Genomic DNA, 26,816 nt, shown 5'->3' on the forward strand with positions numbered 1-26,816 from the left:
TTACTATTTGGAATAAGCTTCTTAGCTGATTAACCCACAGAGCTCATTAGCCCCTAGGCTCTGCTATAAAAATCACAACTGTTGGTTTTGTGTTTGTTTTTAGTAATTTTAATTGGTGTGCTAATCAGTTAGCAGCTAATTTGATGATGAAGAACATGAGAAGTAGAGGTGTAATTTCTGTTCTCAGCTCCCCTCGATGGACAAGTTTGAATTAATTGATGTTTTTGGTGTTTGTAACATGCACTTAATGGGCAGGGCCTCAGGTGAATTTCCCATTAAGAAAGGAAAGAACTGAATTTTCCCACCTGCATTGCCAATGTCCTTTGCCCAGGCCTAAAGCACTCCAGGAGCCAAGCCATTCTGGGCTTCCAGTCAGACGAGACCAGCCTACTTGTAAATGTCCTGTAGTACTAGGGGCTCCTGGTTGTGGTTTGAGTAGCATTAGTTTGGGGAAGTGTGCATGTGAATGTGTGCTTTAAGTGTTCCTTTCCTAGGCTGCCTTAAATGGTTCGCAGTGTACCTTTTGCCTAATTTATTGATATTTTAGATTTCTTTTGTAATTTCTCACTAACTTTGCAGTCTAGGCACAGAGCAGAGGGAAATTAAGCTCATTCATTCAACAAATATTTATTGATGGCTTATGTAGGAATTTCTCATGTGTGTATTATCTGTCCATCACAACGATCTGAGAACTAAGATCCCTGTCAGTTGTATTTTAGTTTTATGAAAGACTGTCTGCATCTCCTTTTAGTCCTAGTGAGAAAGTGATACTTGGTTTAGTTCTCATAGCAGAGCTGATTTCATACTCAGTAGCAGCTTTGTCAGGCAGAGAATTAAATACCAAGTTGCTGAGTTCCAGTGATAATTCAGAGTTTACTAATAGGTAAGACTTAATCTTAGACTATGGTCATTAAGTGTTTCCCCTTTTTAGACTCCTTATATATTATTTGTTCATTATTTTGTTATTATCATACAAGTTAATACAGTCTCATTGTTTAAAACCATTTTAAATGACGAGGAGGTATATAAGGTAAAAAGTGGAAGTCTTTCTCTTTTCCAAAATTGGAGTTAAAATATGTCCTTAAATGTCCCATAGTTTATAATCAATGTACTGGGTATTTTTTACATTTTAATTTTGAAATAGATATTCAGTGATGGATGTGATAAATAAATAAATGATATTCTTCAAATAAGATATTATAGCCAGGTTATTTATCATACTGTGGGTATACTCATTAGTCCTCTTAGTCACTTTCAGTTATTTAAAGAACATTTTGAAAGCAATACCAGAAATAGATGTATTTCAGGGATCCAAGTCATCCCCAACAGTGTCAAAAGGATTTTTGGAAAAAACTACAGGCTCATTGGGGAAAAAACACACACACCACACACACACACACCCCCAAAAAACCAACAACAAAAAAAAAAAAAAAAAAAAAAAACCTAGGCTCTGAGCCAGTCATGGGAGGTGAAAGTAAGGCAGTGTGTGTAGTGACGAGAATCTAGACATCTTGACATGCCCAAACTAATCGCACAAACTCTTCCACACTCTCTCTTTCAGAGAAAGCTTTTTATTTCTGGCAAAAGAGCCAAGGGGAGGGGAAGGCAAAGGGCTCAGAAGAGAGGAAGGTAGACACAAGGTAAACTTGTTTTTACAGAGTTTCAAACTGAGCAGGATTACAAATCTTAACTTGTCAGAGGCTGAACTCCCTATCTCATTCTCAAATTTCTACTCAAGTAAGGTTGGGAAACCATTAACTGAAAATAATTCTATCCCTTGAAGAACCATCTAATTGGATCTGGCATTGAAATTTGGAATACAGCCCTGTGAAATGTATCATCTCCATTTATGTCCTTGAAATGGAAAGATTTCTTTTATGTCCTGACCTGGTTTCTGTACCACCTAATTAATAAATGAGCATTTAGCAAATGTCTCATATATGCATCTCAGTAAATTCTTGAAGTAGTTCTGGGAAGTAGACATTATCCCCATTTTTTAAACTTCTTATTTGAGATACAATTTATATACCTAAAATTCACCTGTTTAGAATTTGCAATTCAGAGATTCTTAGTATATTGAGAGTTGTATAACTATCACCACTGTCTAATTTTAGAACTTTTTCATGATCTCAAAAAGAGGCCATACCCATTATCAGTCACTTTGCATTCCACATTCTCCCTGGCCCCTCACAACCACTAATCTACTTTTTGTTTCTATAGGTTTTCCTATTCTGAACATTTCATATAAATAGAATCATACAATGTGGGATCTTTGGTGTCTGGCTCTTTTGACTTAACATAATGTTTTTGAGGATCATTCATGTTGTAGCATGGATTGGTACTTCATTACTTTTTAAGGCTGAATAATATTCCATTGTATTAATTAACTGTATTTTGTTTATCCATTCATCAATTGATGTTCATTTGGGTTTTCACTTTTGGCTATTACGGATAATGCTGTTATGAATATTTATGTACAAGTTTTTGTATGGACATATATTTTCATTTCTCTTGGGTATACGCGTATGAATGGAAGTGCTGGGTCATATAGTAACTCCATGATTTACCCCTTGAAGAAATGCCAAACTTTTCCAAAGTTGCTGCACTATTTTACTTTCCCACCAGCATGTATGTGGATTTCAGTTTGTCTGCATCCTCACCAATATTTGTTATTGTCTATGATTTTTTTTCAACTTTATTTTATTAGTTTCAAGTTATTGTCTGTGTTTTTGATTCTCATCTTAGAGGGTGGGAAGTGATATCTCATTGTGATTTTGATTTACATTTCTCTAATGACTGATAATGTTGAGTTTCTTTTCATGAGCTTATTGTCCACTTGTATATCTTCTTTGGAGAAATATCTTTTGAGATTATTTGCCCATTTTTAAATTGGGTGATTTGTCTTTTATTGAGTCATAAGAGTTGTTTATATATTCTAGAAACAGGTTCTTTATCAAGTATATGAGTTGAAGATATTTCTGCCAATATGTGGGTTATCTCTTCTCTTACTAATGATATCATTTTGAGCACAGAATTTTTTATTTTGATGAAGTCCAACTTATCAATATTCTCTTTTATTGCTTATATGGTTTGATGTAATTTCTAAGAAATCATTGCCTTCATTATCTTCAAGATAATGAAGATTTACTTCTGTGTTTTCTTCTAAGAGTTGTATAGTTTTAGCACTTACATTTAGATCTGTGATCATTTTGAGTTAATTTGTAGATATGAGGTGAGAGATCCCCCTTTTACAAGCTGAAGATTCAGAGACTTAGATTAAATCCCTTTTCCAAGATTATGTAGCAAGTAATTTGAACCATGTTCTTGGCCTTCAAATCTTGTTTTTTCCTTCCCAATACATTATATTACTTCTCTAGAACTTTTCAAATAATGATAGAAATTGGCTCTGTTGTCATGCTTTTTAAAATGAAAAACAGATATGATTATCAAGAATACTTATTAAAATTGAATAATGCTTAATCATCTAGAAAACTTTGATTCTATCAGCAATTCTGAAATACAATAAAAGCAGATATTATAATCCTTCTATAAATGAAGAATTGACTTGCTTACAGTCATAAAAGTTGGGAGAGTGGTGGAGCTGGCACCAGACCCATTTCTTAGGGATTCTCAGTCCACTGTACCTTCTCTTACTACAGCCCAGATGATATATGTGATGCCTCCCCTCCTCCTCCAAGTCAGAGACTGCATTTCAAAGCCCAGAACACTTGAGTTTTATATTAGCGTTGTTTTGGGGATATCTCTCCAGTGTTTTTCTGTATCAACTGAAGATAGTTACATTCAGATTTACATCGGAATATTTAGTAATTTAGTACTTTTACCTGTAAGTAAAAGATGAACTGGCTGCTTCAAGGTTAGTTATTTTCACTGTCCAAGATTGCCTGGAAAATAGTCATATAAGAGAAATAGCAGTAAGTACTAAAGAAGTTACCATTTATTGAGTGCCTATTATGTACCAGTCACAGCAACCCTGCAAGTTAGGAAATATTATCCCTATTTTACAGGTGAGGGAACAGAGGTTCAATGAGGTTAAGAAACTGGCTCAAAGTGACACAGATACTAAGTGACAACATCAGGATTTGAGTCTTAAATCTCTCTGGCTCTGAAGACTATGCTCTTGTCATAGGGAAAAATAATCCTTGTTCCTCTTCCCAAGGTACAAGGGCTGAGTTTTCAGGTAGTCTTAGGTATAGGAGAACCAGCCTGCCTATGGGAAAGCACTACACATCAACCCTCTCTGTAACTTAATACGCTGACGTCATGTGCGCTTGATTTTTTGGTGCAGTTTTGCTCATTTAGCAATGTGTACAGCATTATCTTTTAAGCTATCTTTGTGTGTATCTTTCAAACTTATTTTCTATGAGAGTGTGTTGCCTCACACTGCTGGCCCTGCTTCCTGCTTGTTGGCATTATTGTTTCAGCATTGAGGGCGTCAGCACCTTTTTAAGAGCATCAGGAAAAGGGCTTCAGATATCAATCCTGGGATTAATGCAGTTGAGATCGTGGGTTACGTAAACATGTAGTTCTCTGTATAGAACTTTTAATATTTGTTGCATTTCTGATGGTGGAAATGTGAAATGGTGCAGCCACACTGGCAAACAGACTGGCAATTCTCAAAAAGTTAAACATGGTTACCGTGTGACCCACCAATTCCACTCCTAGATATGTACCCAAGAGAAATGAAACCCTATGTCCACATAAAAGCTTATTTATATATGAATGCTCACATCAGCATTATTTATAATAGTCAAAAAGTAGAAACAACCCAAATATCCATCACCTGATGCATGGAATGCATCAATGGAATGTTACTTGGCAATAAAAAGGAATGAAGAACTGATTCATGATATAACATGGATGAACCTTGAAAACATGGTAAGTGAAAGAAGCCAGACCCAAAAGGCCACACATATTGTATGATTCCACTCATATAAAATGTTGAGAATAGACAAATCTGTAGAGACAGGAAGTAGATTAGTGGTTGCCAGAGGATGGGAGGAGAAGGGGTTGGGGAGTTTCTTTTGGGGAGTGATGAAAATGTTGTGGAATTAGATGGTGATCATTGCATACCTTGTAAATCACGGAATCATGCATTTTTAAACATAAGAAAGAAACTTTAAAAATTCAGAACAGTAGTTTTTCATGGTGCTCTTAGGACTCTGAAGGAGGGATGGGCAGGATTTAGACCTGTGCTCATGGAGTAAGGGGATGAAGGCTGAAAGAAAAGCAAAGATAGGAAGACATTGAGGAGCGAGGCAGATCTAAAGGAAGATAAGCAATTCAAATTGTTGGTGGAGCAGACTGGGCGTGAAGGGAGAGTGGGATTAGGCCGGGGTGCAGGAGCTTTTGGAACGCCAGGACAGCTGAGCTGCTCTGGGGCTTGTTATTACCAGCCCATCAGTGGTGTCTCTCTTGGTGATGGACTTCCTGGATTTGAAAATACCATGCTTGTTAATAGTTATTATATTTCCTTTGTTCTTATTTTCACTTACGATTTATTGAGCACCAACCACGTATCAGGTGTAGCTTACATTGTGTCACTTACTCCTTATCACAACCCCGAAGACCAATATCTTTATCTCTCCATTTTTCAGACAAAGAAACCAAAGCTCATAGGTTGTTACCAGTAGAAGGCCAACCCCTGAGCAAGAGAGTCTGGCGTCAACTCCAGAGCCAAGGCTCTTAACCCTCTCTGTGCTTCCCCTCCTGTTGCCATTCCATTTTCTCACCTGTATCAAATCATCATGGCCTCTGCTCTTGCAGACAGTAAAATTAAGCCATGGAACCAGTGGATCCTGACATTTTCATCTAAGCAAGTAAATACTTAATTTGCTAGTTTCCTTACTTCAAATCCTTTATGTCCTATTCATGTAAGCCAACTATCACAAAAGCAGGGTTTACTACCAAGAGGGCTATTGTGATATACCTTGGGTTAGTGTCAGTCACTTAAATGTCTACAAGTCATTAAGAAGATGTGAGTACCTTCCCTGGAGAACAGCTACTTAAATCTTGCCCTGGAGTCACCCTCTCTTTAGTTGAAGGGGAATTTGAAGGCAAGTTAAGGAGGATAAAATAATGAGAGAACTCACAATTAAAATAGCAAGTTCCTCTTTAGACTTATCTTTAAGTACAATATTCCTTTACTGTCTAAGGAATCAGTTCGTTTTACTAGAACTGCTTTGAGGTAGCAGCTGGAGGGGGCACCCTGCTCTTGCTTTTCCCTCCCAAACTAGAGAGCAGGCAGCCTACATTCCCCTTCATTTCAAATATAAGTTAAAATTCCAAATCTCACCAGACGTGACTAAGATAATCCTTGAAGCTGTTCATACACTTAATAGGCACAATTATATTTTTTATTAACCCTAACATAGTTCCTTTGTTGCTGAATCATACGTTTAACATTTTTAACTCATTAAGGCATCAATTTCCCCCTCTTTGGTCATGCTGAGATCTTGGGTGGTGATGGAAAAGTGCATTTAAATGGTGTTTGTATCATTTTGGAAACTTTTTTAGATTTTTACAGTAGATTTTTAAACTTGGTTTTATTTCTTGACCTCATGGTGCCTCTGCTGTTCCTGAGGAGGCTGGAAGGTTGGGAATGAATTGAGCCTCAGGGAATGGATCATAGACAAAGAGCTACCAAAGGCCTAATTAGGTCATCTCTCCCTTCCACCTGCCAGGGCATGACCGCTTAAGTTTTCTTTCTTAGGAGAAGGCTGTTTTAGAAGCCCTCTAGCTCTTCATGTTCCATTTTGTTCTCCATTAATGGTGGCCTGACTTTAGTGACAGAAAGAATTGTAAAATATCTTTGTCCATTGATTTTTTTTTCTTAATGGTTTAAAATATTCGTTCATTCATTCAGCATATTTACTGGACACTTACTATGTGGGAGGGCACTATGCTAGATCCATTGCTGAGAAAAACAGTAATGCACTGCCTTTGTGGAATTAACAGTCGGAGGACATGAAGGTGGGTAAATATTAAATAATCATACACATGTGAAATGTCACTTTGATGGGTGCTGTGAAGAAAAGGTACACCATGATGACAGAGCCTGTCTAAAGGCCATTTTACCTGACAGGGGAAGAAGAGAGTGACCCATAAGCCGAGATCTGGTAGAGGATTAGGAATAATCTAGTAAAGAAAGGAGGGAAAAGTGTTCCAGACTGAGGGAACAGCAAAGCAGCCGTGCTGTGGCAGGGAGGAGCCTGCAACCGGAAGGACTGCATGAATGCCTGTGTTCTGCAGGACCCTTGGGAATCAGTTAAGAAGGGGTTGGCCAGGTGGGCTCAGAGCACCAGGCAATTCCATTCTAACTAGAGGGCTCTACTTTTCTCTTTCATTGAGCCTCTTCTAAAAGTTTCATATGAAAACAAGGTTGTGTTGTTTTAAAAAATAAAGGGACAGGGCAGGGGAGGGCGGGCGGGGATTTTAAAACTCTCTGTCTTAGGCCATCTACTTGACCTAGCAAGGAAGTTTTATAGCACATGTCATATGTGATGTGTCACGCCACACAACACTTTTCATCACCTCTGCTCACCATTGTCAAGAGAATGCTGTCTTTCTTTAAGCCTGTTTTCATGAAATGCAGTATGTTTGGCTATCTCCACAGATCTCTGAACTCAGTTGTTCAACGCACAAGCCTTTAGCCATTACAAAAAGCATTCTAATTGCAGGTGAAAAAGGTAAAGACCATATGGAGTTATTTTAGGCCAGTGGTTTTCAAATTTTTTTTTTTTTCAGCCGGAGAATTCATTTTTCAAACGAGATCTAACATGAAGGCATTAAAAACTCAAGTGATCTTTATTTTCTTATTGGTGTCTTTTTTTTCTATATTTTTTCACATTTTCTAGTACAAACACTTATTGCTTTTATAATTAGAAGATAATGTTTTTTAAATTATGTGGCTATGTAGGAAAACTGAATCATTTCATGATAACAAGTTTCAGGGACTAGAACAGATTGAAACAGATGGCTCCCTCTGTTGTAGTACCCCCTGTTGACCTTTTTACAACTAGGGATTACTAAATCACAGGATGACCATGGCTTTTTCCCCATGAATTTATATGATGACAGTAGAAACCTTACTGACAAACAGATGTTTTTCCTAAGCGGAGCTTTTCTTAATGAAACAGTTGCTTAGAAACCAGACCATACTAACTTTTCTATATTTAGTTTGTAAAGTGATTCAGTTTGCAAAATTATTAATTCAGAGAATACTAATTCGATAAAATTAAACATAGTTATTATTCCTTGTCTTGCAATTCAGCGGTCACATGGTTAAATTAGAAGCAAAATTTCACCCAGAAGTGTCTACATAGATGCTATTCCTAACAAGGACATACAAAGAACATGACAGCTCTAGAGCCGCCCTGCTCTGCTCTTACCTGTGACTCTCTAGCGGCACAGCGTGTTTGATCTTTCACCAGTATGTATTAGAAGCTGTGACATGGAACACTTTTTAGGTTGCTGAGAGGATCAATTAGGTCAGTGGGTCAAAAATTGTATTTTTACAAAAAAATATAAAAATAATTTCAAGTTAAGCTCAGTGAGACAGCAGTGTAAAGGAAAGACTTGGGAGTAAAGATACTTGTTTGGGATGACAATTTATAAGTGGAAAATCTGATATGCTAACTGTTGCTAACAGAGATACTTCAATATGTACTATTTTGTCAGGTAAATTAAAACATTAAATCTTAAATTCTAACTGGACAAAATCGAGAAGAAAAGACTTTTTTTTTTAAAGAAAATACATTTCCGTCTTCCATTTCCAATAATGATGAGACAGCTCAGCTGAAAACAACTATTATTCAGGGACCCCCAGAGAGTTCATGACAAGATCTGGTCACTCCCAGAAGCCATAGGCAGAGCGTTTATGTGTGTATGTACATTTATGGTTGCTGATTTCACAGTAATCACTTTTTCCAAGCCAGTCCTAGCTTGGAGTGCCTGTCACAAAGACTTGCCTAATCATCTCATCAAGACAATCTGCTAGGCTTAACAGAGGAAAAAATGGAGAATTTCAGAAGATTGTATCTTGCCTGTATGCTGCTTGGTGCCCAGAGCACAGAGCAAGTCTCCTAGCCCTTTGACACCAGAGAATGTGAAAATTAGCCCTACCTTGTTGGAATTTCAGGCCAGGTGACAACTCCTCTGGAAGGCTTCAGCTCTCTCAAAGCTAGTGAGAACCTGACTCATCAGTCAGCTTGGCTGATTCTACGGTTTCTCCTTGCCTAGGCTTGAGGTAAAATACCCGTAGAAACTTAGGAAAAAAATGAATCTGAAGTTCAGGTGGTACTCCTCCCACCAGGACCACCCGTCTTGGAGTCTTTAGGAGATGTAAAGGGTTTCGTTTTCTTACCCAGCTAGTCTAAAAGAGAACCACTTACTCTTTCCTGGGGAATCAGAAACCCCTCTTTTTTTTTTTTTTTAACCAGTAAATATTTCTTTCGATAGCATAAAAAGAATGTTAATGTGCTTTTTCACTCTTTGAAAGCTACATAAAGAGAATTAAATGAATGATATTCTGCTTCTTATTTCTCTCTCACCCATGATCAGCTGACCTGTAAGTTTCTCTGAACACGGAGAACAGTAATTGCTGTCAAAGCAGCGGTAATTGCTATTTTCTTTTTTTTTTTCTTCCTCACTTATGCCAGTCAGTACTAGGGTAGCTTTGCTTGTATTTCTGTACATGCCACAGAACCCTTGATCACCATGGTGTTTTTGAGGCTCACTTGTTCTCAGCTCTGTTCACTTCCTCTCTCTCATCCAGAGATATTTGATAGGGAGATCCTTCCTCTCTCTCACCCAGAGATATTTGATAGGGAGATCCCTGAGAAGGTAGACTCTAAGCTTTTCGGTGCTGTCTTGGGTTCTATTTTATTCATTTGGAGAGGGTAGTAGAATAAGAGATTTAGGGAGCTTGCAAAAGCCCATAAAGATGCTGTGCACTGGAGGTGTTTAAGAATCACTACTTAAAAACTGAAACTCATGTATAACCATGGGCACAGCACTGCTCACACCATGGCCCGCATCCTGACTGTACCACAACCTCTCCGGAGACGTGAGTCCTTGGAACCTCTTTAGTGCTGGAGCTTGGGCTGCAGGCAGCTTCACGGTGGTAGAACAGAACCTCTGGAGTGGATATATTCTTCCCGAATAACTGCTAATTTGCAGCAACTGGACAATGTTCCTCACTAATATCTTTCTGTCAGCATAATCGTCACATCATTTCACTTCAGTGACAGCGACTCGGCTCTGAAATCTATATAGAAAAAGCACCTGGATCTCAGTCCTTCAATGGCTTCAAAACAATCAGAAACACCTGCTCTTGAGCCTAGTGGGCCTCTGGGCAAGATATCCCTGCCCGTCAGGAGGTGTCTGGAGGACCCTACGCCCATGACTACTCCTCCATCAGACATGGGCAGCATCCCCTGGAAGCCAGTGATTCCAGAGCACAAGTATCAGCAGCACCTCACCCAGGTGGAGGAAGGAGAGGTCAGTGTCTCCTTCCCTACCATGACCCTGTCATCGGCCATTGACTGTATGGAAAAGGTCCCATGGTAAAAGTTAAAGCTACCTGCATCATCATGGATTCTCTGATCACAAAACATCCAGGAGAGCATTCAATGTTTTGAGCAACAGACAGGGCTGAGAGATGCTGGCTACACACCCCACAAGGGTCTTACCATCAAGGAGACCAAGTACCTTGGAGTGGCAGAAGCATTCCACGAACTAAAGTTGCACAGTGGAAAGATAATGAGAGAAGAGAAGTGGCCAGGGTCAGCCCAGTCCACCCCAGCAGCACCTGGCACTCTTCCACAAAACAGAAGCCCAGAGGCTGGTTCCCTTCTGCCTCTGCCCCAACCTTACTTGGCACAAATCTTAGCACCATTGATTCTGGAAGTGGGGTTAAAGACGGAAGCTTGGCAGATAAATGGAGCCTCTTTGGACCAATATGCCTCCAGCAGTCTGATTCGGGAAATTTTGCCACTCAGGCCTACAGAGGATCCCAGAAGCCTTTTCCAATGAAACTGATCCACGCACAGGCCACGCAAATGGCCAAAGATCCAGCAACCTTCAAGCCACCCAAGATGGACATCTCAGTGATCAAAGGGAAGAAACAACCACCACGGACTCAAAATCTCAAACCCTGTGACTTGAATGCGCTCACACATACTGGCTTCTAGAGCTTTTTCTTCCAGAGACTCTGGATAGAGGGTGTCTTGTACCTGCTTCCCTTTTACATTAGCCTTGATATAGGAAAGATTTTTTTTTTTTAATCTCTTAAGCTGAGGCTAGAGCTAGAGACATAAATGGTTTTTGAGAAATGGTGCAAAGCTTGTCCTTGTGTAGAAGAAGCTATTTTGTATTGCTTTAATTTAAAGTTAGACTAAATCTCAGCAGTGAGGTATGGAGGTCTCATTACTATTTTTGTATCATTTAGCCTAGATAACAACTATGGTTATGCCTACTAGGTAAATAATGTTTGTGTTGTTCCCAAATCGAGGCTTCTTTGATTTACTACGATCAGCGTGATCATGGAGAAGTTGTGACATAGAGGTGCTCACTGACTAGTCTTTGGCCCCTCGACTGTGCTGGTGCTGCGTGCTCCAGCCTTGCTAGTTAGGAGGGCTTACAATCTGTGAGATCTAGGCACAATTAAAAACCGGACTTGGTAGGGACCCTCTTCCTGCACTAAGACTGGAGCCCCTCGGTTTCTGGCAGAGCCAGTTGTTACTGCAGTACCTCTGGGGCTATGCTACTGGAGTGATGCTTCTCTTTCACATGTCACAGAACAAACACAAGTCTTCCATATCCTTTGTTGCATTTTAAAGTGAGATTAATATAACTCCAATTTGATTGAAAACTTTCTATCAGCTTACTGGTTTGGTATAGATAAATGGATATTAAGCTTTTTTAAAGTAAAGAAAATTGGTAACTATATGAATAGTCTTGAGGTTCATGTGAAACTAGTGTCACCCTATTTTGATATCTTGATTCAGGCCTGAAACTTTTCCTGAGGGGTAGAAGAATGAAAAAGTTACAATTGCTGTATATAATCATTTCCCCCCAAATGAGCCTCATACCTGTATAAACACGGAGCTTACTGAGGAAAGGAACTAGAGAACGGAACCTGTTCACTTCTCCTCACTATGCACATGTCCAGTCATTGTCCTGAACACCGTGTCAAATCCTTGCTGTTTTTGCTTTGGACAGTGTCTACATAAAGAGCTGAGCTCACTTTTCCAAAGAGAGGCCCGGGGGTCTCGAATGAGTAGGACAATTAATTTATTTGTGTCTTCTGTTATGCCTGTATTTCTCACTTGTTTTGACAATAAAAATCCATACTACTTTCAAAATAAAACTGCAACTTGTTAAAGTCCAAGTTTTGGATTTCCTTTTATATGGCTCCTCTGTCGTTACTAATGGCAGCAGCATCTCTAGTTGGAGTCATTGGTGAATTTAATTAGCATTACTACTTCCCTTTTCCACGTACTGTTTAAAGATACCCACTGGAAACAAAGCAGTCCCTATGAAAACCTACTAGACCCAGTAGAGGACTCTGCCATTTATATGGGATGCAGTGTGCAATGTGTCTCTCCTTATGCTGGTCTTGGAGTCCAGTAGAAAGTAAATTTCACAGAGCGAGGCTGACACCATATACTTGAAAATCTTGTAAGGTTTGTATCTTTGGGGTTAGGATTTGCGAAGCCAGCACTACTATTCCAGCAGTTCTTTTCCCATAGGCACTACTGCCAGCTGAGCTGTGGGGTAGCAAAGCTCAGGTTTGCAATTCCACTCTTCCAAGTGGCAGCTGTTATCTTGGGCCATATTTTTCCCTCCTCTGTTCCTCAACTTCTTCTACAGTAAAATTAGGAGTAATAATAGTACCTACTTCAAAGGATTATTGAAAGCATTAAATGGATGAATTTATATAAAGTGCTTAGGACTTTGCCTGGCATATTAAAAAGACTAAGCAAATGTATGGAATTTTTATTTATTATAATAATATTCCATGATCCAAGTGGCTTCCAGGAAGTATAGTTAACTGTCAATAAATATAGATTATTCACTTAGTTTTACTTTTTCTCTTTCAAAATCGGAATTAGAAAACGATTTAAGCAAATGCATTAGCATTATTTTAGTGTTAAAATATGTTATTTAAGTCATGATTTAAAGAGATAGGTACAGCTCTTACAAATATTTAGATGTTAGCCTTCACAGCTTATTAGCCTAACCCTGTTTTTTCTTCAAGCCTGAGTAACACTTATTCATCTTGAATCTTTATAAATTTGTTGGGACTTGTCCACACCTAACACAACTTGCAGCTTTAGAGAAACTTAACATCAAATTGGCATGGTAGACGTTATCATTTACTGTAATTACAAAGACAGCCCAGCTATTCAGTTGAGCTCCCATACTTCCTTGATTTAATTACTAACTTCCGTAGTTTGTGCAGCTTCCTGGATTCTTGGAGCTGAGTTATTATTTGTTTTCATCATAACAAGAGGTCTCCCAGCTAAAGAGAAGTATGTTCCTTCTCTTCAGGTTCTACCTTTTTTATCTTTGTGTCATAGAGCTGCAAGAGAGGAAAATCACAGATTGGCGATTATCTTTTCGTAATCAGAAGGAAAATTTTTTTGTGCCTGACCTCTTCTCTTAACCATCATTGTTCTTTCAAACTAGAGCTTCCTCCATAAGTTAATATACATTTTATCTTCTTGTTAGTTTTTCAAAAGAACTTATCTTTATAAATTTACTTCGAACATAGTTTGTAAAGAGTCAGAAAGCTTATCCCCTGCCCTGCTTCTTTCCCCCTCACAGTTCTAGTCTCCAGAGATAACCATTCCCCCTTTTTAAGTAGTTTCTTCTGGTAATTACCTCCCCATTTATAAAGAAAATGCTTACACAGATGTCTCTTGATTAAAAAAATATTTGGACATTATGCACATTTAATTTGTTTTCTGTTTTTCCTATTACAAAGAATGCTACAGTGATGATTTTGTACATAAGTAATTTCTACTTGTGGTAGGATATCTTTTAGGATAAATTACTAGAGTAGAATTTCTGGCTTAACAGAGAATTTATATTTTTCAAAGTAATAATTTTCTTATAAATGGAGGACAGAGTCTGTGAAATGTGAAGTGTTCGATTCGTTTTCCCATTCAAATAACATCGTTTTCTCCCTCCTCTCTCACACTGCAGAGGCAACCAAAACAGATTTGGATGCAAAAAGAAGCTGATACTTTGCTCTTGGCAGTAGATTTCCCTTTACATTTAAGATATGCTATATTATTTTCTCCTCTTTTCTTCTATTCTAAAAACCTAAAAGAGTAGATATGAAATATTTTCTTATAGTTTTTTATAACAACATTTTGACATATAATTCACATACCATACAATCCACCTACTTAAAGTATACAATTCAGTGTTTTTTTCACAGAGTATGTAACCATCAGTACAATCAATTTTAGAACATTTTTATTGCTCCAGAAAGAAACTCCATATCCCCCAAGCAGTCACTCCCAGTTTTCCCCAACTCCCACAGCCCTAGGTAACCACTAAGTATACTTTCTGTCTATAAATTTGCCTATTCTGGACATTTCGTCCAAATGGAATCACACAACATGTGGGGATTTATGTTTCTTATAGTTTTTCGTCAGAAATCCCTGAAAGGTTTAAGTAGGTGTTTTTCTAGGTTGATGCGGTTATTTGGGAGGTAGGTGGTTATCTGCCCAGGGGAATGAGGCAGATTGTTTGAAGTGAGGTTGGCTTAGCAAGTTCCTGGGATAGAGCCAGTCAGCAAAGACATTTAGAATTAGACGGTCTTCCATACAATGCAGGCACACCGTGGAAAGTGAGACTACACCTAAACTACTTTTACTGCCTAAGGTCTGCAAAATCACTGAGCAGCATGCTAAGGGGTCATCTTGAAGTCAGTAAATTTTTTATCAAAATGCATTTCTGGCTTTGTAATGAAACTCGTTGGGGGGAAAAGAACAGTTATTTTACAAAGTTGACTATCTCTGTTGTGTTGCATTATGTATTTTTAATAATATTTTTAAAGTTGATTTGCCTATATCCTATGCTTTGCCCTAAAACAGAGGTCAGAATGCTTTCATGAACTCTTGCCAATTTGTTTCACCTTTACCTGCTACGTTTCTTATCTCTTATACCACATCTATATCATGCATAGTCATTTGCCTGAGATCAGATCAGGAGCAGCTATTGCTCACACAATCATTTGGTTCTTATTGCCAAATGGATTGATGTGTCATGTTTCCTTGAACCCTGTGCTGACCCAGAAATTACCTCATTTTCAAATTACAAAGGAATATCAAGTGTGAGGGGCCAAGGGTTGTGTGAAGGTTATGGCCATGCTTTTTCAGTGTCAAAATTCAGAAAACGTTTCAAACAAGAAACAAAACAGCCACACAAGATCTCATTCCTTTAAATTGTTATAGTCTTAACCATCACACATGGCTTTCTTCACTGCTTGGTGTAATAGTGAGGAGGGAATTGCCCTTGTCCTCTACGGATTTATAAACTGTTAGGTGGCAACTATATCCTAGAAGGTAAAACTCAAACAGTCAGAGGGCCATTTGGCAGCAGTTTGGAGCAGGCCAGCAGGAAGATAAACAGTTGCTAACATAGGACTGTGGGAAGCAGGGAAACTACTTTGCTGTTGGCAGCCTTTTAATGCAAGAATGGGAGAATTTAAAGCTCCCTGGTAGAATTAAAAGTTTGGCATTATAGGAAAAGTAAAAAAATAAATTCGATATTTAAAAAAAATCTGAAGAAGGTTGTGTTTAGGTCCTTTGGTTGAAAAAAATCAAACTGGCATATGCATAAAGGATATTTATTGGCTTCCGTGTGTGAAGATTCTAGTGGGTAGAAGTACAGTTGGATCTAGGGACTCAAAGCATGCCATTGGGTCTCTTTCTTTTCTCCTTCCCTCTCTTGGCTTGACCCTCCTCTGTGTTGGCACCATTTTTGGGTGGGCTTGCTCCCAAAGGGCCAGTGGCAGCTTCAGGTTAATAACTTTAACAAAAAAAGAAAAGAAAAAAGAGCTTATCTTTCCCACTAGTTCTAGTGTGAGCTCCAGGATTGAATCTTATTGCCCATTCCTGAACCAGTCACTGTGGTGGGAGTGGGATGGGGTGAAGTATCCTCACCGACCAGACTGGGATGTGAGTTCACACATGAAGGGAGACTGAGAGCGGGGAAGAGATATTTCCCAAAGGAACAACACCAGGTGTTGTTACCAGGAGAGGAGTAGATGCTGTGTGCACTCAAATGCCTGTCTGCTTCAGAGAAGAAATCAAGAGCTCCTTTGGTTGTGAGGTGTATAGCAGGATCATGTGCTCATAGAAGTAAATAACTGTTCTCTGCCAAAGACTGAAGAGAGAAAATAGGCATAAATGATAGAAGGAGGGACTTTAGTAATAGATGTGTTTTAGAAAAGCTGGATATAAATCAAAGTTTTCCAAAGCAAATCTCATTTCCCCACTGATTTCCATTATAAAGTCACAACTGTATTCCTAAAAGGAAACAAATCTGCCAGATTTTTTAGTTGGGAACTTCTGATGGAAAGGAGTTATGATAGCTACAGATGTATAATATATATGAGGCTTTATAATATATCAGCAATATGATGTCTATCAGAATTACAATTACCAACCACCAATCCACTTTTCCTTTGGGACTCTTTCAAAACTTGGAAGCTATTCTATTTCTCTCCCTTAGTAAACAATTCATTTGTCCTTTCTTAAGTCGTGGACTTTTTTCCTATGCTAAGGTGTCTCTAATTCCACCTTGGACCTCCAAGAAGTTGTCCATTGTTTTACATAATAGAGCTAACTGCAAATGCAGGGTCACATTTTCCCAACCAGGAAGCAGTCTAATTCAGGTTCTGCCACAGCCTGAAACTCCCTTAAGAGCAGAGCTTCTGTTTATATAAAATCGGAGGCCACATAAAGGGAGCTGAGGCTTACGACCACATGCAGAGACTTCCCAGGCTTTTTGGAAGCAATGAAAATGTAGGAGTCGGAAGGTCAGAAAAGAGGATGGGCAGACAGGTGCAGCCCTCAGCAGGTACACTGCCTTTGTGTATATCTGATTTATAAGAGAATGGAATCACAACCTATAACATAATAAACGGTACATAGACTTTGCCTACAAGATTGTCAGTTTTAAACAGGAGAATGGTAAACTCAGGTGAAAAATAATTATAGATTTCTCAAGCATTTATATTACTCCTCCATCTTCTCTTTTTTAATTCCTGAAATTTATATTAAGATTTTATCTTTGCATTCTTTTATTCATTCATTCAACGGATAGTTATTGAGTACCTGCTATGTGCTGGCACTATTCTAGGCATGAGGCTACAGCAGGATATAAAACAATCCTTGCTTTGTAGAGTTCACATTCTAAAGAGGAACACAATTAATAAATAAGCATATATATATAACATGTTAAGTAATATTAAGTTCTGAGAAGAAAAATAAAGCAGGGTAAGAAGGATAAAGAGTGGTAGGAGAAGAAGGCTGCCATTTTCTTTATGTTAAAGGTGGTATTTGGACAGAGATGTGATGGGGTTTGGGGCGAAAGCTGTGAGGCTACCTGGAGGAGGAGTGGCCTAGGCAGAGGTGAAGATGCAGGGCCTGAAGCAGCTCGGTCTACTCTAACAACAGTGAGGAGGCCAGAGTCGCTGGAGGACAGGGAGCAAGGGAGAGTAGGGTAAAAGTGAGGTCAGAGAGAAAGCAAAGGCGGGTGAGGATCGGGAGCTGCTTACATTCAGGGGAGAAGGGAAATCACTGAGAAGAATGATGGGGCCTAACATGTTTCCAGCTACTTGAGGGAGTAGGGTAGAAGCAGGAAGACCAGTTAGATCATTAAGAAAAAAAAAAAACAACAGGCCAGAGATGATGGACCATCATCCAAGGTTGAGCATTCTCATCCTGGATATGTTTTGAAATCCATATTTCCTTCTTTTGTTTTTTGTTTTTCCTTTTTCCTCACTATTCTTTAGAAGTATATAACCTCCCCCACCAACCCTAGTGATGGAATTTGTGTTTATATAGCTTTGAGACCATGGCTTTATTTCTGGTCCTGTCTTTGGTCATAGCTCTCCTCCTTCCACTACCCCTCTAAAGAGTGCCTGATAATAATAACACTGTTGCAGATTACACATTTAGGAGGTACTGGCAGGTTGGGAGTAAGGTTCAGCAAGCCCTAGAAAGGCGGACTCAAGACCAGGATCTTCCCTATTTCTGATCAGGGAACTCAGCCATAAGCATATGTCTACTCCTGATCATGCCCAGAATACTCTGAAGATCTTTCCTTGTGGAAATTGCTCTCATTATTGACAGTTTTACAGGGAGAATTCATGCTGGGATGGAGAACTACAGCAGAGACAGGAATCAGTGCTGTGCTTCAGGCTGATATGTTGGCAAGGACAGTACTAGTCACAGAACCTTTGAGTCTCAGAATTAGAAGGATTCCTAGAAGGCATTTAATCCAGTCTTCTGCTGTTGTGTGAATCCCAGCCATGATATGTAGTCATCTAGCCTCTGTTTCAAGAGTCTGTAATCCATAGATCATAGAATGTCAGGACTGGAAGTTATCTTAGATTTCATACAAGGGCCGGGACTAGAATTCAGGAGTCTGACCCATGTTCTTTCCATTCAGTATGTTGTCACTCCGAATAAAGTGCAGCCCTTGCTGGTAGAACTACAGAAGTGGGTTTAAATGTCTATGTGTTCATCCCATCACAGGCTGTCTGATTTATTTGTCTTTCAGTCCTAAATAGTAATGAAATCTTTCTTTTATTTTCAACCCCAGGGGTTGCCCTGCTCTCAGATGCGTACCCTGAGAAAATCTTGCTTGGCTTGTTGGCTCAGTATGACAGCGGTAACAACAAGCACACTCCGGAGACCAGAATGAAAGTCGGGGAAGTCCTGATGCGAATTGTCAGGACTTTAGGTGAGTTTTCTTATTCCGTCCATCTGGAACCAAAGTCTGTGTACCTGGAGGCTTGATATGCTAACACCATGAGGGCAGGGACGCTCTTAATCATTCTACAATGCACAGGACAGCTTCCTACAGCAAAGAATGATCTGGCCACAAATGTCAGTAGGACCCCTGTTGATATATCCTGTTCTAGAGCTCATGTGGGCCATTCTGTTTCTGCTTTAACATCACTCACATGTATTCGTTAAATCCACAACTGCCACATACAGTTATGCTGGCTGTTCACAACTGTAAAAACTCCAAGAGGCATCATTGTATGAGTGACATGCCCTAGAGCTGAATGATATTTTACCTGTGCAGTCATCCTGGTTGCCTGGGTGCATCTGCCATGTTTTAGATTGCCATCTTACTGGAGAGAGTTTGAAAAGTTATTCTTTCTGTAATATATTTACAAATTCTTTTGGACGTAGAAGCTTCTGCACATGGCTGATTTTATCTGCTTTATACTAATTTTATGAGCATAATTTTTAGTGGATAGCCTTTTCTGATATCTGGTGAAGATGAGAGTGTTTCCTCGTTAGAGCCTATGGCCACCTCTGAAGTGATTATATATGCTTCCTACCCCTTTTTGCCTTCCTTTTACTTTTAATGGACCATAATATGAACTAAAGTGTATTTTTAAATTATCCTTTTATTTAGGGAATATTTTATATCCTTTGTTCATTTATTTCTCATTCTAAGGAAAAGGACTTTTGGGTTTTTTTAAATTTGTAAGCAGCTCTCATTTGATTCTTGAGTTTGGATCAGAAATCTTTGACAGAAAAAAACACTTTCCACCTCTGCCTATAGTAATCCCCAAGCATTCCCTGAATTCTAATTTAATTTCCTTCATTTGTCAAGTTCTATATCATATAAATTCCCAAGTTATCTGGTAGCTCTTCCTAATGCTCAAAGTTCTTTCATATCCCGAATATATTTATTTTTTTCTTAATCTCAGGGGTATTGGCATCAGTGTAGTTCAGTTCAAAAACATTTTTTGAGTAGCTACTGAATGGCGGATTCTGTGCCAGGGGCTGGAAATAGAAGCATGAAAAAGTCACACTCTTGTTATTTGTCTCATCTATTCGTTGTTTCCTTTTCCCTCTTTGGATTGATCAAGTATATTTTATGATTCTTAACCTCTGCTCTTGGCTTATAAACTCTACCTCTTTATTTAATTTTCTAGTCCTCATTCTAGGACTGGAAAATTAAATTCTTACATGTACGTAAGAATTTTTGTTATTGTCCTTAGGCTCTGTTCTTTCTTCTTTTCCCTTTTTTTCTAATCCTTTTTCTCTCCTTCAGATTGGACAGTTTCAGTTGATCTTGGTTCATAGACTCTTTTCTCTGTCATCCTCAATTCTGTTATTTAGCCTATCCAGTGAATTTTTTATTTTGGATATTATACTTTTCATTTCTAGAATTTCAAATTTGGTTTCTTTTTATCCCCATTAAGTTCTTTTTTATATTTTCTGTTTGTTGAAATTTCCTACCTTTTTATTCATTAAAAGTATATTTTCCTTTACCTCATTGAGCATGTTTTTTTGTAGCTGTCTTAAAATCCACGTGTAATAATTAAAATATCTTTGTCATTTGAGCCTTGAGCTCTGCCAATTATCTTTTTCCTTGAGAATGGTCATATTTTTTATATCACAAATAATTTTAGATTATGTCCTAGACATTACATATATTATGGGAGAGACTGTAGTTTCTGTTATAGTCCTCCAAATACTGTGAAATTTTTTTTAACAGGCAGTTAACTTAGACTCAAAATATAGATTTTGTCTTACCTGCAGTGGGCAGAGCTCAGATCTCAGTTCATTTCTTTTGGCCTTAGCTACAAGCTGCTTTGAGTCTAGTCTGCATGTGCTGAATTTTAGCACATTTTCCTGAGATCAAAGAGAGGCAGTGGAAAACTATATTCACATACCCGAATCCTTGTCTGATTCATAATCTGTCCTGCTTGTTCGCCACTTTGGAAGTAAATAAAGTTAAAAGAGAAGAAATCATAATGCTCATTCATCTTCACACTCAGCCCAGGTTCCATTGCATGGCTTAGCTTATGAAGCCAAGATCATAAAGAGTCACGTGTGCTTTGTTAAGGGATTTAGATTTATGTCAACCATAAATGGAAGGCACTGAAAGCTTTTAAGAAGGGAAGAGTAAATCTTGATTACGTTTTAGCAAAATCACTTTGGCTGCTCTGTGAAGGATGCGAGTGGGACAAGACTGGAAACAGGAACACCTATTAGGATGTTGTTGGGGCAATCTGGGCAAGAAATGATGGTAAATGATGTTGTTGGGGCAATCTGGGCAAGAAATGATGGTAAATGAGCGTTTACATGTGAGAAAGAAGGAAAAAAAGATGTCTCCAGATAAAAGTAAAGCATAAGAACAGAACAAAAGTGGGATGCATGTGGTACGAATGGAGAATTGAGACTTGACCTGTTTCTCTGTACCAAGTCATGTTGAGTGCCTTGAAAAAGTAAGGCTAGGTAGAGAGGGTGGGACGTACCACAGAGTTCCTTGAAGGCTGAGCAGAGGAGTTTGGACTCCATGTAATGGGCATTTGAGATTCACTGTACATTGTTAAGAGAGGAAGCAGCATGATGGGAGATATGTAGGAGTGGTTGGCAGGCGCATGAAAAATGGATGAAGAAATGAGAGCCTGAAGAAAACAGGTAGCTAGGGAACTATTGTGGTATTCCATGGCACAAAGAGATGAGGACTTTGATTAAAGGGATGTCTGTGAGAATGATGAGAAAAAGCGGATATTGTAGACAATTCAGAGGAAGAAATGAGAGATTGTCATTTTTTTTTTTTTTTTACATTTAAGATGAAGGTAGAGTTATAATTTATCCAGCAACTGTTATTCTCGTAGAACTGTTGAGAAGTTCAAATGAAATAATATATATGAAATCACTTATAAATATTTGAGTGTTGTCTATGGCCATACCACCCTGAACAAGCCGATCCCGTCTGTTCTTGGAAGGTAAGCAAGGTTGGGCCTGGTTAGTACTTGGATGGGAGACCACTTAGGAAGACCAGGTGCTGTAGGTGTAAAAAACTAAAAAATAAGGGATTGTAGGCTGACAAGGTCCTTGCAATCTGTGAGGTCAACCAAGGGTTGCCTCGCCCCCCGCAAAAAAAATTTTTGAGTGTCATTATAGAGATATATTTACCACTGTTTTAATTATTGTGGTGAGGTTACCAGATACAGAAGTAGAGAGATAGGATTATCTACAGTGGCAGCCATTGGTCAGATAAATGAGAATTTGACATAAAGACATAATCTTGGAATACATTTTGCCTTTCTCTGTCAGAGGTACATATTGTGATCCTGGAGTCATAACCTCCTAAGTTTTGAGCTTGACTCATGTTTAATAGCTATGGACAAGTTACATAACCTCTCTGTTTCTTATTTCTAAAATGAGGATAATTATAGTAACTACTTGATTGGGTTATTATGAAATTAAAAGATAATATATGTAAAGTGTTCAGAACCAGAATCTTTTATAGTAAGGGATGAATAAATATTGGTTGCTATTATTTTGTCATTGTTATTTTTGAGTGAGCACACCATATTCCTTCATTCTCCCAAGGCAAAAGCCAACCCCAAGTAAGCAGCTCTTCAGACGAGTGCAATGTGTAATCACCTGTTCTATTCCAGGATACAAATCATAGTTGATCACTCTCTGTTAATCACTTTATTTTTTAATTAGATCAAAGCATTTTAATTAATCCAGAACATCCCAGTAAGTTAATGTCCATACCTCAGAGACAATTGCTGTAGTGACTGTGAATCACTCTATGTGCATGTTTTTACATAATCCTTGAAATGGCCCTATAAGACCATTCCTATTATTATTATTATTGCCCTTTTATAGAGAAGCTAACAAGTTTAGAGAAGTTAGTGAGTTCCCCAGGGTCATACTTTGCTGGATCAGGGGCTGAGAGCCAGACTCATTACAAAGACCATGCCCTTAGTCACAAATGTAATAAATAAATGGTTTGCTTTAACCAAACTTATCGTTTTAGTTGATGCGGAGATTGTAAAAGCCAAATTATACTATGAAATTAGAAAATCAGCCACCTGATATTGGCTTGAACTCTTAGTAGCAGAACATACATACTGCAGTAGCATCAGGGAGCTAATTTCTGTTAACAAAAAAATCATGGGGCTTTTAAGTTGGGAAATTGCAGGAGTCAACAAACTGTCATCCAGCCTGCCACCTGTTATTGCATGGCCTCTGAGCAAGGAATGGCACTTTCACATTTTTAAATAGTTGGGGGTGGGTGGAGCAAAAGAAGAATAATCTTTGGTGATCTGTGAAAATTATATGAAATGTAAAGTTTAGTGTCCGTACATAAAGTTTTATTGAAACAGTCACATTTATTTGTTTATATGTTGTCTATGGCTGCTTTTGCACTACAACAGCTAAGTTGAATAGTTACGACAGAGATTGTATGATCCTCAAAGCCAAAGTATTCATCATTTGGCTTTTTACAGGAAAAGTCTCCTGGCCCCTATTGTAAGGTGTCCATTATACAAGTAATTATATGTGTTTCTTATGTATGCACCTCATTGCTTGCTTTTCAAGGGAGTTTCTGTGGAAGTTATACAACTTTCCAAATCATTCTTTAAGTCCTTTTTTTCCCAAGTCAAGCTTTGTATTCTACTTTAAAAGCAGAAATCTTACTTTTTATAATTAGATCTCTTTAAAAAGATTTGAGTAGATAATGCTTTTCTTTTCTGATAATCACCAGGGGCAAGAATCATTAGCTCAGCAGATATAAGATGCCATTGGCAAAGGCTCCTTTCTTTAGAGATAGCATAATTATGTTTAATGTTTCAGCGTTTTATTCTGCTGTTGTTTTTATTTTCGGTGTTTTTATTTTCGGTGTCTTCATACTTTTGTCTCATTTCACTCCCCTATTCCAATTTAATGTTTCATCGTTTTATTCTGCTGTTGTTTTTATTTTCGGTGTCTTCATACTTTTGTCTCATTTCACTCCCTTATTCCAATTTAGAGTAAATTAAAGCATGAATTTGTGTTCTTCAATGTGTATGTGAAAGGACACAGGCCTGTGAAGCACCTGATTTACTCTTTTTGCAAGTTTTAAAATAGAGGTTGCATTCATTTTGACTTATGGACTTGCAAGAGAGTAAACCAACAGTCTAACTGAAATATAATATTCTCTTTAGGAAGAAATTGTACCTCAATTTTTGTTTTGCTGGACCTAATAAAGTAGAGATTGATTTCATAGCACTTGAGGGATGTTGTGTTAATGATTTAAACACGAAGTTATATTCTCAGGCCACAGGCTTCTTGATTTGTGTTTGTCAATATTATGAGGCCAACTAACTCTTGGGCATGCTTTAACGAGTTTGAACATTTATGTAACAAATTAAATTAATTAAGTCACTGGAATGGTTTTAATACTTTCATCATTACAAAATTGTAAAGAGAGTTTCCTTCATTTAAAATATCTAGTTGTTTTTTCTTATTTCATCTTTTAAAATAACTTGCCATAAACCTGGAACTTTTTCTTCCAGAGATCACATTTCTGGGCTTTACTTTGTTAATTCTACCCTTCAAGAAAATTCTGCCATGTTTCTGAAGCCTGTTACAGCCTCAAGCACACTTTCAGGAGAATTAATCTGTTTGTCTTGTCAGTAACACACTAGGATAGAGTCAGTTATTGCAAATTTTCCTTGTAGGGTGACTTTGTGTAAACTAGAAAGTTCATATGTTGATTAAATCAATCTTTTTTAGTTCAATGAGCTATTAAGATGGAATGAGTAACCTAGTTAATACATAACTATAGAAGCCTTGGCATCCTCCATTTCAAACTATTCTTGTGTTACTTTAGTGCATTGAGTTGCCAAAAATCCATTGGTACAAAGCATTTCCTGTACATTGTTTTACTTTGTCCAAAAGATATTTATCTATGGTTCATATTTGCGCATCACTCTGTTATCTGAAGACAAAAAAACCATTTTTTTGCAAAGTTGAGGGGTAGAGTCTCTGCCTCTCTTCAGTGACCCTCACTTACCTCTTTTGTCTTTTCCTCTCCTGTTTAAAACTTCCTTCTATAAGTCCTTACCCAGGTTTGACCATCAATAGATGGAATAAAATTTCAGAGCTTATCTTACCTTCAAATCTTTCTTGTTCTAGCTTGTAGAAAGGACATAGCAGGTATATTAATATTTGCTAAGTGTTAGATGACAGCCTTCTATTGTGCCACCCATCTTGGGATGATTTTTTACATTTCTAGTAGGAGGCTATTTAGTCCAAAGAAATAAAATTCTAATAATTAAATAGACTCTTGGGCAATACATTTTGCTCATAGAAGAAATCTTTGGAGGCAAGAAGCTCTCTGGCTTTTTAAAACATACCTAGTAGGTCACTTGCATCAACAATAGTTCCCACTAACAAATTTGTTTTTGTTTAATGACTTATCCCACAGGGACCTTCCCATGGTCTGTCAAAGTCTATCTATATACAATATGCATCTAAATCATCCCTACTTATGTGGTCTGTGTGATGAGGTACAATGAAATCAGAAGCAGGAAAGGGAGGGCTAAGAGCTCCTGAAATCTTTGCTAACCTACTCATAGCTCAGGGTCACCTCTTGGTTACATTGCCTTAAAAAGGATTACAGTATGAATGTAAAACCAAAAGCAGCAGATCAACAGTTAGCCTTAGGGAGAAGAGTGGGTCCTGACATGTAGACACCAGTAGGGGGAAATCTTTCCAGGGACTACGTAGCATTCTTGCCCAGTGACGACTGCGACTTGCCTCCCAGGCAAGCCCCATCAAGACCAGAAGATGGCTTTGGCTCCAGCAGTCTGCAGTGCCCTAATATGTGTATCAAGCATAGGGGTTTTAGCAGCTTTCACAAGGCCATTTATCAGTCATCTGCTACTGTTAGGAAATCGGAAGTGTTCAGCTCTTTTCACTTTTAAAATGGTAAGGAAGAGGGGAATTTTTTGTTCTTTTCTTCAGGCTAGAATTCATAGGATTCCAGCCCTTAAACAAGACGATTAAGTAACAATTCTGGTTTTTCCCCTTGGACAAGAGGAACTTATTCCCGTTATGCCCTATTGCTTATGAACTATTTTAAGACGTGTCACTGGCTTCTTTTCTACCCATACCTTATAAGGTTACACAGAGAAAGATGAAAATTACAGGGACCATGAAATGCCAGTGATGTGGGGGAATCAGTTGGCCTCGTTTATGTCTTTTGTTTTAGAACGGAAGTTCCTGCCTGTCTTAATGGAGAGCCAAGTAAGTGTCCTTCAGGCAGTAGAAAGAGCCCTCTGCCTGGGAGACAAAAGCCTGGTCTTGAGAACTTGTCTTTCAGTAGCTGCGTGGCCTGGGATTGGCCTTTTTAAATTTTACTTTCCTTATTTGTGATACAGAACTAATAATATTTTTTTCTACCTACCTTAAATTCTTGTGAGGCTCCAATAAGATAATAGACACACAAGTGCTTTGCAGATAGAGAGGCTTACAAATGCACAGGACATTGCTTTGTTCCACAGCATTTTATGTCTGGGCTTTACTGTAGCTACATATTTATCTTAACGAAAATCTCCTGTTCATCAAGAGCTAGGAGGAGAAGGGAAACTGAAATCAGAAAAGAGATAATTTCCCCAGAGTTACAGGGGAATTTCAAGGCTGAAAAGTAATAGTTAATAGATCAAAATTTACTTATGAATTTTTTAATGATGAATTTCATCAAAAATTAATTGCCTTTAAATTATTTAATTCTCT

At 38.2% G+C, this 26,816-nt stretch overlaps 1 protein-coding gene and 2 pseudogenes across 1 annotated transcript in view; all 3 read left to right on the plus strand.

The window, feature by feature from the left end:
• Nucleotides 1–26,816, plus strand: part of TANGO6 (transport and golgi organization 6 homolog) — a 128,613-nt gene that overhangs the window by 55,490 nt on the left and 46,307 nt on the right. The window contains exon 15 of the mRNA XM_039851783.1: nt 18,868–19,008. Coding sequence (XP_039707717.1) covers nt 18,868–19,008 — 141 coding nt within the window. The remainder of the gene's footprint in view (nt 1–18,867; nt 19,009–26,816) is intronic.
• Nucleotides 8,760–25,982, plus strand: LOC120593869 (putative monooxygenase p33MONOX; annotated as a pseudogene).
• LOC120594002 (uncharacterized) lies at nt 21,978–22,095 on the plus strand (annotated as a pseudogene).

Source organism: Pteropus medius, unplaced genomic scaffold (genome assembly GCF_902729225.1).
Source record: "Pteropus medius unplaced genomic scaffold, Ma_sr-lr_union100, whole genome shotgun sequence".
NCBI lineage: Eukaryota > Metazoa > Chordata > Mammalia > Chiroptera > Pteropodidae > Pteropus > Pteropus medius.